At 40.6% G+C, this 19,689-nt stretch overlaps 1 protein-coding gene across 1 annotated transcript in view; it reads right to left on the bottom strand.

Annotated features, from left to right (window-relative positions):
* The window catches only part of galnt14 (UDP-N-acetyl-alpha-D-galactosamine:polypeptide N-acetylgalactosaminyltransferase 14 (GalNAc-T14)), a 158,390-nt gene that overhangs the window by 50,205 nt on the left and 88,496 nt on the right, over positions 1–19,689 (bottom strand). Inside the window, exon 3 of the mRNA XM_034899358.1 lies at positions 8,080–8,178. Coding sequence (XP_034755249.1) covers positions 8,080–8,178 — 99 coding nt within the window. The remainder of the gene's footprint in view (positions 1–8,079; positions 8,179–19,689) is intronic.

Here is a 19,689-nt window from a genome sequence, read left to right as displayed (position 1 = left end):
ACACACACACACACACACACACACACACACACACACACACACACACACACACACACACACACACAAGCTCCCATTCTCTGGTTCACAGGCCACTAGCTATGAGGCTTAACCTCCCCTCAGGCGTGCTGAGGGAGAAGCTATCTGCAGCTCCCAGAAAATATTATCACCGCTGACAATACCGCAGTCGGCTGCCACAGAATAGCAGCTCTGTATCTGCGCCTCTCATTTCCAACACTCATATATCAATTTTAAGGGGGGAGGAGGGATTTTTTTGAAAATGTTTCATTACCTACAGCTGCCATCTGGAGAGCGCTTTCATCCAAAGCGCCTTGAGAGCGTGCATTTTTAGAGCTGCGTGAGTGAGGGTCCCCCCCCCCGTGAGAATTGCAACTGCACTCTCTGGCAGCGATAGAGGTGAAGCTAAATGGGTGCTGCACGACCGCCAGGGTGAGGGGTTCAATTCCCACAGGGGCCACCCATGCTCAGTGTCTACTTACAGTAGAGCAGTGCAATTTGGGTAGAAGTGATCAAAGCTGATGCCAAAATGCATGGTCAAGAACCAGAACACAAACAACAGAGGTAATGTCACACCCTCCTTTCGGACAAACCAAATGGACAACTACAGAATTTAACAGGCATGGAGACTTTCTTTCTGTTTAATTAAGGACTGATATGTTGATTGATTTTTGTGTGTTGTCAGTTGGCTTAGGCTGGCGACCTGTCCATCGTGCACCCCGCTTCTGGCCAAGTGCGTGCCGGGACAGGATCCAGCCCCACACAGCCCCAGACAGGGTAAGCAGTTCAGAGAACGGACAGATGGATGGATGGTCAATTAGCTCACTAACTATAGCATTACGCTTTCTAAATTGAAAACAGGTGTGGACTGAGCTCCAGTAGGACGTTTTATAATGAGTATAATATAAGAGTTCAAACTGTGGGACGAGATCAAAGTCAGGAGCTTCATGGCAAGGTGTACCAGGCGTACGTAAGAGTGTTGAGGAAAGAGAAACAAGGTGTGAAATGAGACTTTTGTATGAAAGAATGATTCATTCCAAAACTTATTTTATCACTACTGCATTCTTTTCTTTAATCTTAAATGGTAACGTCAGTGGCACCTGCGTGTATTGTTGTTAAAAAAGGACAACCCTTCTAACGTCATGAGTATCTAGTTTATTTTATTTTATTTTAGCTACACTAGCAGTGTGGCCCTTAGTATGGCAAGTAACCAGATTTCTATTTTATTGTCTAGGGAATTTAAAACAGACTTCTGAATTCGCACACACACCTAAATATTAGGCACATTTTCATCAACTGGTTTGGAGCGAATAAAGTTGGCTATACTGTAGATTGGTCAGAAGTTGGCACTGAAGAATATGACTGTAATCCACCAGCAAACAGAGAAGAAGAAGTAGAGGTTGTTAACAGAGATGTCTTTAAGAATTTTGTTCAATTGAATTTGTTTCAATATGTCCGGAGACAAAGACAGGTTGTAGGAAGACCTGGAAAGATGCTAACAACCCTAACAGCTGATCAGTCCCATGAGTTAATAGTTTGCTACGTCACAACGTCTTTGAAAAAGGTGTTTCAATATCCCATTCAGCGTATCAACTATTTTCAACATAAGCAAAAAACACCACAAAGGAGTGTTTAAAGTGCTCATATTATGCTCATTTTCAAGTTCATAATTGAACTTTCAAGGTCAAAGATTTATGGATTTATTTAAACCTGAAAAGTGAAGCTTTCAACTGTTATTATTTTCTGCTCCGCTGGTTACTGTAAAAACACAGTGCAACTCTCTCCTCCATGTGAATGTGTTATTCTGTTGAACTCCGATTGGAAATCAGCTGCAGAAGAGTTTTTTCCCCCAACTCCATTCCTTACAGGTGAGGAGTAAACTTAGTTTCCACTGTTAATGCGGTATTAGAGTTTGCTCACGGCACAATTTTCTTTCTTTTCCATCCACTCTAAAGCTTGCTGCCTTTCCATTTTTCTCTGTTTCTACCTCAGCTCTGTTCCTTCCCTGCTTCTTCCCCTTTCTCTCTCTCTCTCAACGCCTGATTGGTTAGCTGGCAGCCACTTCTTCCATCCTCTACCTTGCTGGAGTAACTCATCACTCCTTTCTCTCCACCTTTGCGTCCACCACTCTTTCCATTTATCTGTATCCCGCCATCTTTTGTCCAACCAATTTCTCCATCAAGATCTCTGACAGCAGTGCAGTGTCTGTGTGTGTGTGTGTGTGTGTGTGTGTGTGTGTGTGTGGGGGGGGGGGGGGGGGGGGTACTAATGAGCATACAAAAACACACAAAAAACACAGATTAAGCTTTTTAAAAAGGACACACTGCTCCTTTTGTCAGCGCATGTTAAATCTTTCTTGCTCTGACAGAAAGCCTTTCACAGCACATCTACAGAAAGTGTTCTTGGAAGGAAATCCTGATTCAGTCCCACAATACAAGCTGTTCTGTCTAACCACCAGTGATGCATTGTGCTATATATCTGCAGCCAGTAAATACTGTCTCATCTCTGCTGATCTACAGAGCTGTCATCTACCTTTTATCGGCCCCATTCTGGGGTCAAATGGTTAGTTTGTCCTCGTTAAATACAGACTTGTCACAGCTTACATACAATGATCTGTATCTAAATTCAATAATTACTGTCTGATGATGTTTATTTAGTGGATGCTGCATTCGTGAGCTCGTCTATGATAATCAGGGCTGTGCGACATTTTAACTGTGATTTGGGCTCCTAACCATCACTAACAACAATATGCATTACGATTTGCAAGTAAACTCTTATTTTTTCTTTTGTTCTGAATGAAAAAAAAAGTGCAACTAGGAAAAGTATTAAGGGAAATTTCACAGTTTAAGGTGTTTGCCCTGTTGATTTGTTTAACTGTTTCACCGTTTGTTTGTTTTTAACCTCTTTCCAAAAGTCAATGAGTGATTGTGTTAAAATAATTGTGATTCTGATGTGTTTCCATAATTGGGGAGCCCTACTACTTATCAGCATCCTGTAAACACTGTCAGGTTTTGTCAGCTGCAGTTGGATGCCAAATACATGTACTTGAGTTGCATGTTGAGAGGACTAAACATGTTTTTTGCAACTTGTTTGGTCCACTGGCAATAATCTTGGCAATGGTGTGCAAGGAATGGATAAAAATTGAGGTAGAAATGAAGAAGAGTAGGGCGCAATAGAGTAGCACTAAATCCTATATAACACGGTGAAACTTGCAGCAGAAAGCTAAGGCCATACATCTACCTAATGACCTCCTCCTTATAAATCGTGAGTGATCAGTTGAAGAGCAAGTGATCCGGACTCTTTACTGTGCGTTTTTTAGAACCTATAAATCAAAAAAGTGCTGAGCTGGTGCTGATATAGAGCTCTCCCTTTCTCTTTTTTCCTGTGATGCTTTTGTGGCTCCTTTGTAATAATAAACCCTCTGCAACTCAAGCGGCTGTTTTAAGTGCACACACACACACACACACACACACACACACACACACACACACACACACACACACACACACGCACAACCAGAGCCAAAACAAACTAAACCCAATAAAACCAAATAGGCCGTCAGAAGCTCCACATCTTCTTTCTCTCGCCCGTCGCCTGGTTGTCTTTCGCCCAGCGGAGACGGAGAAGATGAGATCAATTTTTGGATCAGAGCTTGATTAAATATCGACAAGGCCCGGCTCCCCCTCAGAAAGCAACTCTTTGATCACAAGATGAAAAGCTTTCAAAGTGCCTGCCATTGTCTCAGAAATCAAACTTATTAGTTGCGGCCTGCTTATCGCAGTGCCCCACAACTTCAAAAAGTATACCCTTTCATAATGTAATTGTAGGCAACATGCTTTCAGCGTCCCCGGAGAAAGGCATGATTGCAGATAGCAAAAAGAGAACTTATCTAACTATCATCTGTCTATTCAAGTTAGCTTCTTCTTCTTGAAAACTGGCACTTGAAATTAGATTGTAAATTATTGCTGTCTCTGACTCAATATCTTCCAAAGCCTCTGGAAAAAAAGATTTTTTTAATAAAATGTAATGTCTTTGCAAACTTTTTTTGCTATGATCCAGTGACAATTGACGAGAAGCAGATTTATATTTTTCAAAAGGTATTCACCCATAAAAGAGTGATGATCGAGGCATTCTCTCAGCTCAGTACTTGTCATATTTTTACACATTCATTTGGGACCTACTAACATATTCTGCTGTTGGCAGGTAGTGCCTTGCATAAGGGCATAAGGGCAGTTTATTAGTGGCATTTATGAGAAGAGAAACATTCCATTAAACTGTTCACAGCTGTGTGTGAAATAACTATTTCATTACCCCACACATAACAGTACTGCCCTATTATGCTACTTGCACACTGGTCATATTTAATATTACACATATTTAATTTTGTGATGTACACTATGTATGTAGGTTGTACATCTCATTCTACACTTGCATATACATGTACTTTACTTTCATCCCTAAGTATTTTTTTTCAGTAGTTCTGGTATTTTTAGCTTTGCTATCTCATTATATTTATTATTTCTAGTTTATTTCTTGTTATTTCTGTACCTGTGTGGTGAGTATGTACGTATGTAATTTCCCAATTTGGGATTAATAAAATCTATTGATGGATCTGTCTGTCTGTCTGTCTGTCTATCTATCAGCGTTTAGTGCAACCCGGTCTCACGGCAGTTTGTGAAATGGTCACGTTATATCGATCCGTTGACTGGGCTGTGCCGTGCTCGAGCACATGTCAGTCCTTTACTTAAAGGTGCCCTGCCACACGTATTTCATTACTTTATGGTAATGTCTGAAGTTCAATCATGGACTCTGTAACATTTTTGCGAAAGAGGAGGTAGCAGTTCATTTTCACATTCACAACACACACACACACACACACACACACACACACACACACACACATCAACCTAACATATTTCAAAAAATGCAAGTAAATACAGTTTTGTGTGACAGGGAACCTTTGAAACTTTTCTTAAACGTTTGTTATGGAGTATTCATGTGCTTGTGGGAACCTCCGGCAAATTAAACCTTTATGAGTACACAGCAGGAACCACTTGGAAGTCTATAACCGTGCTTTTACACTGCCACCCACTTAAAAGTTACCGGAAGTCATTCATTTTCATTGGAAGTCAACTTCTCGCCGCTGCAAGGAGCAGCAAATCTGTCGGCGTCACGTTTGGAGCGTGTTGAGCGTTAATCAGAAAGTTGACATTTTTCAACTTTGAAGTAATGAGCTGTGACGCAGTTCAGCGGCTAACGGCAGCCGGCAATCGGGTAATAGACGTCCTTTACGCCACGTCAGAGCGGCCAAAGCGTGAAAAAGCTTCCCCCGAACTTTCTGACAACAGTCGTGTGATTCACTGACTCATGGAAAAAAACTGTAAATGTCAAGTGATCTTTTACAGCACTATTACCTTTTTTACCCAACAACTTTCCCAAAGTACAGTACTTCCGCCTGCCTGTGAAGGCACCAGGTGGAGCAAAGTAGACACTTTCTGTGAACCTGCTGCTCCTTCACTCCAAAGTAAAACAGTAAATGGCAGCCTAACATTTTTTAAATCAAAATCAAATATAAAATGTCAAAAGAGGAGAGGTGATTCAATCACTTCCACAGTTTGTCAAATCATTTAAAGCATTGTGTTTCCGGCGTCTGAAGTAGGAGCTCATGTGAGGACTACGTCTGTGAACTTTTTTATGCGCAACTAATTGCAACACCACAAAGTGTGCGTTGTAATCACTCATTGTTATGGCATCTCATCCCTCTCTATGACACTGTTTGCACTTGGTTTAGAACGCAACAGATGTGCGGAACTGCAAATGAAAAATCTTGTTATGATTTATTATATTATTACCTATCGTTATCAATCTGCACTCAATGACAATTAAACATAATGTTCAGGATTATTTCATATTCATTATGTCATAAATATCTTTTATAAAGAAGATATGTTCATCTTGAATTGTCAAAGAAAGTGGTTTGCAGGATACTGGTGATAGCAAATGTTCCAAATTCCCAAACTAAAAATGAAAGACACACACACACAATCAGAGAGAGATAGAGAGCCGAGCGTCAGAGCCAAAGGGAGCAGAGGGGCCCATGGAGACAGATTGTCTTTTAATTGGTTGAAAACTGTAGAGCTTTAAGGAGGGCTGAAGGGGAGGACACACACACACACACACACACACACACACACTGTCCTCTGTAAAATTGAGGAGACATAGCCGGTCCCTGCAGACTGGCTGGTATAATGAGCTGAACCTGAGCCAAAACCTGGAGGGGTGTGTGTCTGTTTGTAATGTATGTGTGAACGGCAACCTGCTGATATCATCAATCTAAAACGGAGTTCAGAGATTGAGGGTCAGCAGAGTAAATGTGTGTGTGAAGGTTTGCTTTGCTGTGCCTTCACTGGATCTCCACTGGCTATGTTGGCAGCTCAGTGTGTCTTTGCTCATTAGCCAACATTTACACTGATGCAGGTTTCTGACGATTGATACCTCAGAGATTTTATTTAAGGCTTAACATGCTGATAGCTAACATTCTGCCAGAACTCAATGTCATTTACAATTTGCAATGCCAACTGCGCAATTCCCTTGCATGTACCAACTGTACAAGCCAATACAAAAACACCTTTGGGTGTTACAAATGATGAAAACCCAAACCAAGGTCCTTTAAATTCACACTCATATGATCAAACTTCTGATGAACCCTTATAACAAAAAATGTTTAATAACATTTAGATACATATTAAAAAGTAGAATTGTGACACCAGTTTTTGTTTTACTTGCGTGATTTATTTCTTTCATTACCATAGACTGCTTCTCTGTAATTCTGCATATGACAATAAAAACCTCAACCCGTTCTCACTCGCAACTCGGTCAGCCAGTGGCTCTCAGCGCCAGACACAGACGCCATAATCACTCTAAAGTGTCAGAATGGAACGAACTGGGCATTTTTTTTTTGGCACAGTTTTTGGCCTTTATTTTCACAGGAATGATGACTTGAAGACTTGAAAGCGGGGAGAGAGAGATAGGGAATGACATGCAGCAAAGGGCTGCAGGTCAGAGTCGAATCCGTGGTCGCTGCATCAAGGACCATACCTCTGTATACCTCTATATATGTATGTCTGCTCCACCAACTGAGCCAACCCAGCCACATGGTGTAGTATTAAGATCAACAACGGTAGTGAGTAGCATGAAAGCCCAAAACTACGCGTGAGAAGGCAGGTTGGTGTGGTCAAACAAAAAGACTTTCACCCAGGAGGCCGTGGTTTGTGTCCTATTTTTACTACGCGTCACTTAAAGTGCTCATATTACGCTCCTTTGGAGGCTCATAATTGTATTAAGAAGTTTTACCACATTAGGTTTACATGGTTTAATTTTCAGAAAACACCATATATTTGTTATACTACATATTGCTGCAGCTCCTTTTTTCACCCTGTGTGTCAAGCTCTCTGTTTTAGTGAGGCATCTCACTTCTGTTCTTTGTTGGTAGTCACAAATGTGCAGTAGGTACTGCTAGCTTGGCAGTTGTAGAACATGAGGGCGGGCCACGCCAGCAGATATTCAAGCATTATAACGTGTTACAAAGTGATGCACGTTTGTAACAGCAGTAAAGGCTGGACTACAGAAGAGCCGTTTGGAGTAGTTTGTGAACAGTGTTTTCTGCTGGAGATGACTCCCTTTGGGGTGGTGGACTTTGGCCTTTTTCAATTTGTAAACCTATAACGTGCACAAAGAAAATATATAACACAATAAGGCAAAGGGGAAAAGCCAAAAAGCATAATATAAGGACTTTTTTTGCGCGATTGAGGAAGTTTTCTCCAGATTTGCTGTTTCCATCCAACTTTAGACTTACATTTTTTAACCCAACCCATGATCTTTTCCTAACCGTTACAAAGTAGTTTTACCCTGCACGTTGAAAAACAACCCAAAATTTGTCCTAACCCAGAGTGTCAAAAAGTGATGGCAAAAGTCCTGACCAAGCACGTCGAAAAATTACGCCTGACTGAGATGCCAAAGGGGACTGTTTGCATCAGTAACTAACGGCAAAGGTTGGTTGGTTACCTCCTGATGGTGCGCAACAGGGTGGATCTGGCCTCGTTGTGGAAGGTGATGATGATGGAGGTAGGAGGAAGATCAGACTCGTAATGAAGAGTAGTGCACCTACAGCAAGAGAGAGAGAGAGAGAGAGAAGGATTTAATGTGACATGTTAAGGCACTATTTCCACAATAAGTGAGTCAAAATGTCATCTTTGGAAAAATGTGTGAAATAAAAATAAACATCTAGAGGTATAAGATATTCTACTGGGTTCCTGATGAATAGTGGAACTGAAACCTGCTTTTTCACAAAGAAACTAAATCTGGCAAATGAGGCCATTTCTGATAGAACACAGTAAAGGTTTTGACGCGTGTGTCCAAACATGTTAAATGAGTCATGATGCTCTGTATTGTGGGCGAGTGACCAGACAAGATGTGTTGAGGATGAATTACAGATAACCAGCCCGAGGCACATTAAAATACTGTGTGTGTGTGTGTGTGTGTGTGTGTGTGTGTGTGTGTGTGTGTGTGTGTGTGTGCGCGCGTGTGCTACCTTTGCTGGGTTAGCAGCCTTTTCTTCTAAAAGAGCATAGGCAGACACACACGCAAACGCATAAACGTACGCACGCATGCACAAGGTGTAATGAGGAGACTGGCCTTTACCTATCAGATTGATGGAATGGTGACATTTTCAGACCAGAAACAGTCTGCTTGCTCGGTTCTGGCCTTCATTTTTAAAAACCTCACCTTTCACAAATGTGTGTCCGTGTAACAGCACACGCTGCACCATTAGTCAGCGCAATGCGTGGCTCTCTCCTGCCCACCTTCATCTAGATCTATAATGTGTTTCATTATTTATTTGTTGAAGGCGTCAAGGTCGGAAAATCTTATTAAAAATCTCAAAAGACGAAATATTTGATTGATTTTGTTTCTTATGTCCTAAGACTTTGAAAGGTGCTGTGTTCTACTGAACATAAAGAAAAGAGTAAATTTATTAAAAGTCAAATGTAGAGCACATTTGCACGGCATAAGCAAACATGAAGTATGAGGCATCATTTATAAGAAGGTGAGCGATCAAACACTGGCAAGTTCTGCAATTCAAAAACAGTAACGACTTGTTCATCCAACAAACCTTGTGGCACACGTAATGAAAGATGTAATGTTGTGATTTATAAGATTAAAGTTTAAAGAGTGTAACTTAAATGAGCTTCATTTGCTGTTTGTAAGAAACTTATTAAATTACTCTGGAAATCGTTTCGCAATTGTATTTCTGAGACAGAACTGTATCGTTAAGTTGTACTTCTATAACTATAACAGTTGAAAGTTACTCTTCTTGCATTTTCTACGACTGTCTACACTACACCATGCAGCAAGCGTTTGGTTGAAGATGATGTCATGGCAGTTATATTTTTTATTCTGGTGTAGCACACAGGACATAAAGCTAGAATAAATAAAGTTTATCCACTTTAGTTTATCTGTCCAACCAAAATCCATCCACGTAACTCCTTTACCTGCTCATATACTTTAATGTCAGATTATGTTTAATTATGTTGTTGTAGTATTTCCCAATTTTGTTGTAGTATTTCCTAACAAATACTACTAAACTACTTGTTTTATCGTTATCACGTTATCAAAAGGCCCATATCGCAATAAACACTTGTTTGTGTTAGTTAAAAGTAAATATTAGTAGAAAACCTTTTTTTTGTTGGTGCCTTTACATTCAGTTCAATGTACAATTTGTTCAATAAAATAGTTTTGGAAATTATTTCCTTTTACTTGTTTGAATTCAACAAGCAGTTTGTTGTCTTTTAGCAATATACTGAAAGCAGCAGAAAGGCAGAACTGAGTACACCTTAATATATGTTTATTTACTGCAAGTTATATCTTTATCGCGATATTCAACAACATTATCGCACATCTCATGTCTCTCATGTCGTGCAGCCCTAGAATGCACTCTAGGAGAGCTTTGGTAATGTGTATGTCCAACATTTTAAACACGCTGGCAAAAGTCAAAGCCAGGCACCTGCAAAAACACCAATACTTTGATCCGTAAAGTGTCCTGGAGCCAAACGTTGAGCCCCCTCCTGTGATTTGCCGTGGGGGTTAGAACACAAGCTCAACTCCTAATTTGTTGTATTAACAGGTCGGCACGCAGGATCAGTCAGTGCACTCGAGCGCCCGGCTGTGAAATAATACAATCAGCACCTCATTAACTCGCAATTTGATTTTCTTTGTTTAGAGGCACGATGATTAAGTAGGGAAACAATATCGGCAAAGCAGATTACAGAAGAGTAAAATCTTCTCTGTATGTATTCGGTACTGCAGTGCTGGAGTATGAACATGTAGTAGGAATGCAAAGAGGAGGGTTCAGTGTCTTGGTCAAGGGCATGTCTGCCGGTTTATGGTCTTTTTCTCAGGTTTCCATCTTTTCATTTGTCTTTCTTCTGTCCTTTCAAACTTTCTCTAAATTCCCTTATTCTTTAGATTATATTTTTGTCTTTCATCCACTCTTTCCTTTCATCTATCCAATTATCCTCTGTAGGGGTGTTATTGAGTGAGATGTTTCATTAAAGAATATCAAAAGTCGAAGTCCTTTCATCAATCTTTCTTTCATTGTTCTGTCTTTTTTCCTTCTTTTCATTCGTCTATTTATCTATCTATCATCATCATACTTTGGTCTTCTGTCATCCTTTCTTTCTGTTTACATCTATCTATCCATCTTCTTTTCTCTTTCACTTTCTCTCATCTATGTCTTATATCATCATCTCTCTTTTTCCTTTTTCTCTCTTTCTTTCTCACATCTGTTTCTATACATTGTATCTTTCACTTTCTTTATTCTTTTTCACCTTCATTTTCTCTTTTATTCACATTTCTTTCTCTCATCTCTCAGTCTTTCTGAACATCCTCCATCTCTCTTTTTCTTTCTCTCTCTCTCTTTCAGTCTAAATACACACACACACACACACACACATACACACTTTGGAAACAGAAACAGGCTGTTTTCACTTCGCATCAGATTTCTTTGTCTTTCTTTGCTTCCTCCCTTCTGTCTTTCTTCTTTACTTTTCCATTGTTTCGATCACTCTCCTAGTGACTAGGAATATGCCCTGTATATACAGTAGTTGTCCTATCATATCCCATCATGCCCCTCTCCGCCTCCTCCATCCCTCTATCTCCTCGGCTCCATCTCTGCTTTTTCTGCAGTTGATTTATTCAGCAGCTCAACCAGAGAGGAACGATAAGAAGATAAAGACGAGCTGCTGCTGCTGCTGCTGTGTGTGTGTGTGTGTGTGTGTGTGTAAAGGTCTGAGAAAGGGAGAGAGAGAGAGAGAAAGAGAGAGAGAGAGGACGAACAAGGCCGAGAGACACAGTGACAGACAGGCAGAGAGAGAGACAGACAGAGATGTGCTGTTAAAAGTTTTGCTGACAGATGACTGATGTTGGAGATGATATGAACAGGCTTTCATACTCCCCAAGAGCGTGTGTGTGTGTGTGTGTGCGTGTGTGTGCGTGTGTGTGCGTGTGCGTGTGTGTGTGTGCGTGTGTGTGTGTGTGTGTGTGTCAGTGTGTGTGTGTTAACTTCCTGATGCGTCAAAGCTCAAGAGAGAACACACGCAGGGAAGGAGACGGAAAGAAATACAAGAGAGGGAGGAAAGTAAATGTAGAGAAGAGGGACAGGAGGAAAAAAAGAAGAAGGATTGGTGATGGACGAGAGGAAAGAAGAGGAGTCTAAAAAGAAGAAGGGTAGAAAAGGTATGAAAAAGAATGGAAACGAGAATAGGAGGTGAAAGGGGTTTAAGGAAATAAGAGAAAGATGAGGAGAGATTAGAAGACGATATATGGATGGGAAAAAGATGATGGAAAAAGAAAGGAGAGAGCCAGGATGAGACAGGGGAGACGAAAGAAGAAGAGATGATAGAAGGGTAGGTGGAAAACAAAAAGAAAGTGATAAAAAGAGAAGTAGATGAAAAAGCAAAGGAGACAAGAACGGGAGACAACACGGAGAGGAGAAAAAGAAAATGGGAAAAGAAGACAAAAAGAAAATGTAAGGAGAGAGAGAACTGAGATATGGGGACAAAAAAATAAGTGGACATGAGCAAACAAGAGGGTGGATAAAATCTGGAAAAAGAGATGGACAAAAACTTGTGAAGAAAGTCGTAGATGTAGTAAAGGGAGGAACCGATCAACAAGGAAAAGAGATAAACAAAGAGGAAATGGAATGTAGATGATATATGGGAAGGAAGACAAAATAAGATGAAAAGAAAAGAAAAAAGTAAAAGAAAAAATTAAGAAGTGCTTTTAAGAATCCCTGATTTAACTCAGTATGTGCAGCACTACCGTGAATCACAGAGAAATCTAAAATCATCATCTTGATTCAACACTTCCCCATATGTCCATTTATAAACTGCATGTCTGCACACCAGCCACAGGTTGGTGGTTGCGGGGCGGCTGTGGCTCAGTGGTAGAGCGGTTGCCTGCCAATCGGAAGGTTGGTGGTTTGATCCCCGCCCCTGCAGTCATTGTCGAAGTGTCCTTGGGCAAGACACTGAACCCCGAGCTGCCCCCAGTGCTGCTGTGTGTGAGTGTGTATCTGATGAGCAGGTGGCACCTTGTACGGCAGCCCCGGCCACAGTGTATGAATGTGTGTGAATGGTGAATGTCTCCTGTAGATGTAAAAGCGCTTTGAGCAGTTGTTAAGACTGGAAAAGCGCTATATAAATACAGCACATTTACATTTAATAGGCACAAGAAGAAGGGAAGAGGAGATTTGGAAAAGTAGAAGAGACAAAGAAAGGAAAGAGAGGAGAAAGAGCAAAAGGAATGAGATGATGAAAAGGTTAAAAAGAGTGCAAAGGTGTAAGAGAGGATGACAATGAAGAAATATGTTGGAGAGGAGACAGAAAAAGAATGAAAGATAGATGAGCAGAGTGTTTACTGTAGACTTCTGTCCAGATGATGCAAACATCATTCATATTTGATGAGCAGAGGCAATTTGAGGAGTGGATGGTAGATGTGTGTGTGTGTGTGTGTGTGTGTGTGTGGGGGGGGCATGATGGTTCATCAACATTCATGTGGAGGTGAGATAAACACATGAAAGGAGAGGTCAACACACACACAGTCCCTCTCTGCGGGCGGTGCAGCAGACCTGTCAAAGTGTGTGTTCGTGCTACAAAACACTAATGGCCACTGATGTAGCCCTGAGATACTGTCAGACCTTCACACACACACACACACACAGACACACCCCTACCTGTAGCCTCTGATTAACACCTCTAACGTCCTCTCTGTCCTTCACTTGCTCTGCCTCCCAGCTTCTTTCTATTCTCTTTTCCCTCTGTCTCGATCTCTTTCTCTCTCTGTGTGCCCTGCCCTCTCTGTCTCTCAGTCTTCTCTTGTTCTTTCTATCCAGCTTTGTCTTCCACCTTGCTGAAAGGCCCAAAACATAATAACATAAAGACGTTTCACCTCTCTGTCAAACGTCTGCAAAGTTGACCCTGTTTGACAAAGAGCTAACTCCTCCCACCCAAACAACAGAGAAAGGTCATCTGCCATTGCCTTTTCTTACAATTCCAGATCTGGCACGGCTACAGTAGCGTCAGGATGACATTGCCTTTCATTCTCTTATTTAACCAAGAATAAAAGACTCGTTGACATTAAAAATCTCTTCGTCAAGAGGGTTGTGCCCAAGACAAAAAAGAAAAAAACACGACTGCAAACATGAAAAAATAATAATTAAATGCAAACAAAGAACAAATTTAAGAATAATAAGATGTCCAATGCATGCTTTTCATTGCCTTAGCATTGTGTTTCCTCTATGATTAAGTGTTGATCAAGATAAAACTTGTCTTACAATGATTTAGCTGTATATTAGCTTTTTTTTTTTATTTATCTGCAGATATCTGTTTGTAGAAAATGTAAAAACGTAAACAAGGACCGGCGCACAGAGGAGGAAGTCTTCTTGTGAGTGTTTGTTAGCTAGACATCTGCTGGCTACATCGTTAACCCCCCCGCCCCCATCAGGCCTTTAGTATGTGGCTACCAGGACAATGATTCTTCTCTTTGTGCTTAATATACCTTATTTTCTGGGTTCCTGTCACCTTGTGTGTATTTGCAAAACATGCGTTGAACTTGCAATATATATTGATATTATCTCGATATGTGAGAGTAGATCATCTCAAATTGTGGATATATCAATAACGTAATATGACAGGTGTTGTCTTTTCCTGGTCTTAAAGTCAGCATTAAAGTAAAGTGATGTAATTCAATGAATTTAGCAGTCTGTTCAAGCTGTTTCATTATTTGCCATCCACTTATTAATCATATCCACATCACTGATAATTATATATCAAAACTGTCATTGTGTTAATATTTTGTGAAAGCACCAAGAGTCAACCCTACAGTGTTTCCGCAATATCGAGATTGATGTATTTGGTCAACAGTATCTTCATAATATTTGATTTTCTCCACATCGCCCATCTCTACATGCAACAGTAGGACATGGAAAAGTGCTTACGGTCCGCTGAAAAGCTTTTATTTTTGCTTCACAAGAAGGCGAGTGAGAACATATATTTGATTCTTTTCTCAGTGTGATATTCTGCAGAATAACTGTGCAACGGTCTGCCGAATATTTTGTTTTTACTTATGCAGCTTTATATAGAACAATGTCACTTTAATCTGAGCAAAGTTGCAGCACACCTGCTGAAGTAAGATATTTTGGTAAGCTGTTCACCTCTGGCCTCTCTTTCTCTTCCGACTATCTCCGTCTCGCTTCTATTCAGGTGTTCACAGAGGAGAAGATGGCCTAGTTTTGGCTGGTTAGGCAACAGCCATTTACATATTACACACACACACACACACACACACACACACACACACACACACACACACACACACACACAAACACACTGCTGGTGAATAAGTGAGAAAGGGATTTCTCTTCTTCTGATTGAAAGAAAGAATTGAAAAGAAAGAAGAGATAGCGAGGGACAGTTGATAATACCTCATTTCTTCTATTACTGGAAGATTTCCATTAGGAAAATTTTCGAGTCACTGACTCCAATGAATGAATAGCTCAAATGAATAGTTCAGTGGATTCAACAATTTTAATTGAAGCAGGTTAAATCCCCAAAAGGAGAGCAGAAGGCATGGATTTTTAAAAGAAAATCCAGGTTGTGGCCTCATATTCGCTGTTTTCAGCTGCCAAAGTTAATATTTGAGTTTATTCAATTTCTACTTTTATTAAGGCAACAATAAAGTAGTATCTGCATGGATGATTATTACTGTCGCACAACGGGCTGACGCTACTGTAAACACATGCCGTGAAGACTTACGGCACAGATTACAAAATGAAGGAAGAGAGGAAAAACAGTGAGGGGTTAAGAGACCAGACAGGCGGAGAAAATGGCGGAAGGTTTAGGATCACTTTAAGCTGAAAAACCGACAGTGTGTCACAGAGCGGAACAGTTACACAAGGTAACATTAATGTCTGCATGCAGTCTCTCGTCCAGCGTTTTACACAACTACAGCATGCTACTCTGCAAGTAGAGATTTCTTTTTAGAATACAGGCTCAAATGAAAGTTGTCGGTAAACAAACCAGCTCTTTTCACTTAACCAGCGCCTCCCGCACATGGCTAGTCAATATGCACGTGAATGACGACATCGGACCACAGCGATGACGTCTGCGTCCTTCATCCTTTCTAAACTTCACTCAGATCAGCCTCCTGTTAATGTGTCCCCCAGAACAGAATAGCTGAATGGCCCTGCTGTAAGTTCTGTACAGGCGCATGTACCTGGGCTTAGTGAACAGCTTTTTTTGTAAATACAGTGTAAAAAAGTCAGAGGCATGAAGGGGAAGAGGGATGAAAAAGATTTAGATATAGTCCACCAAAAAGGTGCTTTGGCAACTGGATTTAGGAGCAGGGTGGTCCACAAGGCTAGTTGTTAAAATATTAGCATGAACATAGGCCGCACAGGTGAGCTGATCAACCACAGAGCTCTGTTACTTTAAAGGCAGGCGTAGTCATAAAACCATGAAACTACCGCCCCCCCCCCCCCCCCCCCCCCCCCCCCCCCCCCAGGGCTTTGTATCGAGGGAGCAGGCGATGCTCAGAGCCATCTTCTTCTTGTGTTTCTGATATGTTGAGTTTCTCCACCAACGTGTTCATGTCCGTGTCTTCATCCTAATTAAGTGATATTGTATGTAAATGCAAATGTGTGTATTTCTATATCTTTTCTAGTCTTAACGACTAATCAAAGCGCTTTTACATCATACGGGAAACATTCACCATCACGCACACATACATAATATTAACATTTTAGGAAGTGAAGAAGAGGAAACCATTTCTGAGTGCGACATTACTCTGTGTGGTGGACATCATTTGAGACTTTGGTAACTGTCAATTTCGAGAGACAGGAGGGATGCTGTCATGTATCGCAAATAATGCTGTCAGTTCAACATTAACTTCTTGTGTGTGGTCCTCTGAAGCATTTTCTAAAAATCAATTCCACTCAACACTTGAAGTGTGTTTTTGCAGCTGCTACAGGCTCAGTGGAGTTGTAAGACACATACCTGCTTGCTAACTGCATTGACAAATAAGAGAAAGAGACGCCTGATGAACAGTTATTGTTTTCAAGCTTCCTGAAAAATCTGTTGTAATCTGTATTTTAAACATTTTAAACATAGACATTTTGTCACCTATTGTTAATTTAGTCTTAGTCTTATGCCAAATGTACGTGCTAATTTTAGTTATATTTAGTCATTCAGATGTTTCAGATGTTTTTCGTTAGTCAAGTTTTAGTCAACTAAAAGTCTCGTCATTTTGTCATTTAAGCCTTGTTTTAGTCAAAAGAGAACTCAGGTAACTTAGTCAAGTTTTAGTCAAAACATTTTAGTCTTTTTTTATAATAATCCCACACAAACACTACAAAAATACTTAATCTACACGTAAAAACACATGCACAATTTTACGAGCTGCTGTCCTTTCTCATGTCTTTTGTGTGGAGCTGTGTGTTACTCACTTCTTCCATTGTTATGTTGTCATACATAGACCCGGTCAGGATGTGGCGGTTGGGACAATGAAGCTACTGCATCAAACAATACACCCAAAGAAGCCATTATAATGTTTATAACAATTTTCTTTTCTATTTTTCTGGTTTAGACTCTCGCTTGTTGACACACAACCACAAAACCAGGCACATACACACACACACACACACACACACACACACACACACACACACACACACACACACACACACACACACACACACACACACACACACACACACACACACACACACACACACACACACACACACACACACACACCCGTATTTAGAAGCAGATGGTGAAGTTGTCGCAGTCAGAAGAGTCATGGCTTTAAAAGAGATCTCATTTTTGAAATTGAGCTTGCTTTATTATTATAAATCTATAACACTGTCCTGCTGCATTATCCCAACAGCTAAATGTTCCTCCTGATCTGAGATAAAATAGGCCACGTTAACAGATTTGACTACAGACTCTGATCCATTGAAAGAGGATTTCACTAACAGACAACCTATGTTTTCTTTTCTTCAGTGAAAGTAGCATGAACTTATGTTGTCGTTGTTTAAATAATGTACAAACGTTAAATAACTCAATTAAATGTTTAGTTGATATGGAAAAAAATGCTTTAAACAAGTTTTGCATTTCTATTACTTCCATTATTATATTTGTTTTGTTTTGAAAGTACACCATGAAGCAACTAAATTTAGTGGAGGAGGGGGCGAAATTGTCACACACGCTGTACATCTTGGCGAGGAGGAACAAGGGAGAGCGTCTTCCAAACTCACTCCAACGCCCACCGTCAAACTAAAAGTAGAGTTCTGTCACCCAGGGGTCCTCGTTTAGGCTTCTTCAACGGGCTAACCTGAGAAGCACACCGATCCAAGCGCCGCCATTGTCGCCTTTGTTTTTTTTTGTCTCTTTTTCTAAAGCTGCCTTCAAGAGCATATTGGTTTCTCCTGCCACTGCCGAAGCTTCAAATATTTGCTGTTGAAAGCATAGACAGGTAAAGAAATGGACAAAGTGATGCAGTAGACTTCCACGGAGAGCAGTGAAGTCTATTTTTTGTTTAAAAGTTTTAAGTCTTCTGGTAGCTGTGCCCAGAGTAATCTAAATCATTGTTACAAAAACGCCTGCTACAGGGCCATAACGTGAGATACAAGGTAATGGAGCCTCTTATACATCGTCATGTTTCTGTAGCAATAAAAAAGGGACAAAGAGAGTCGTAAACGCTTCAGATGTGAACTTATTGGCTGTCAAAGTGGCGCCAAAATTAATTGCAAGCAGAAGGTGATGGCTAGTAAGCCTATGAACCTCCCCATAGGAGGTACGCTTTTCAGATGCTCGCTTCCCCACTTGTTGAAAAGAACCAAAGCTTCTAAGCTGACTAAATAGTATTTGGTCCAGCCCTAAAGAGTAGACACATGATGGCTTCAAAGCCAAGCAAAAACTTGGACTAGTTATTAGTGGATTTAAGAAAGGGGAAGATGGTGCCAGAGATGAACAAAGGCAGACATGTTCCCGATATGAGAGAAGATGGGATGTTTTTTATTTTTATTTTACTGACGGCTGGGGCTTTCTCTGGTTCCTTGTTAGTGTTGCTCAATCCCCCAGCGACGAGAGAGGCTCGTGTTTTCCAGAGTTTTCTGACTGTTTAAAAAACATGAGGCAGGAACTGCTGAGAGAGATGCCTCAGCCCTGTGCTGCTTACACATTCCTGCTTTACACTTCCACAACTCTCCAACTGTGTGTGTATGTGTGTGTGTGTGCATAGGTATTTATATTTGTGTGGATACGTTTTGCATGAATTTGAGTTTGTGTCCTGTTGTGTCCTGTATTCATATTTTGAGTGTTATAGTGCATGTTTTGTGTAAGTGTGTATGTGTGTAATTGATATAATTGATGCAGTTGTTTCATCTTGTCAAACAAGATAGCATCATGAAATTAGAAATTATTTTTAACCATTTAATTGGTTGAGGATACTTAGACATTAAACCGGTTTCTCTGCAACCTCTTATTTTCTCATCCACCTCTTGTGGGATCTAGTTAGTTTTCTTCCCTTTCATACTGTTATGTAAGTGTACCTCTTTGAAGAAACTTTGCAGACACACAGCACACATGAGTGGGTAACTATGTCATGGAAGATATCCCATGAGGACGTTCTTCACTTGGATTTCGGGAAATGCAGATGTGACTGGTCCAAAGCTGAGCCCGTCTGCTGTATCAAAGGAAAACCTGCGATAGTAATATGGATATGTATGTCTGTGGAGGAGACACTTTTAATATATACGCTACATTATATATATATATATATATATATATATATACACGCACACACAAACACACACACACACACACACATATACATATACTGTATATACCACATAATGCAACTGTTTTTGAACTTGCTGCTGTGCTATTATTCATAAATATACTCCAGTCTGCAAATATTCCTGTACAGGGATTGTTCAAGTTGTTCCGAGTTCTGGTGAGTCTTCTATATTCACGACAGGAACAAATCCATCCATCCATCCATCTTCGACCGCTTATCCGGTATCGGGTCGCGGGGGCAGCAGCTCCAGCAGGGGACCCC

The sequence above is a fragment of the Etheostoma cragini genome, chromosome 18, assembly GCF_013103735.1.
Source record: "Etheostoma cragini isolate CJK2018 chromosome 18, CSU_Ecrag_1.0, whole genome shotgun sequence".
NCBI classification, from domain to species: domain Eukaryota; kingdom Metazoa; phylum Chordata; class Actinopteri; order Perciformes; family Percidae; genus Etheostoma; species Etheostoma cragini.
This window is presented reverse-complemented; position numbering and strand designations above follow the sequence as displayed.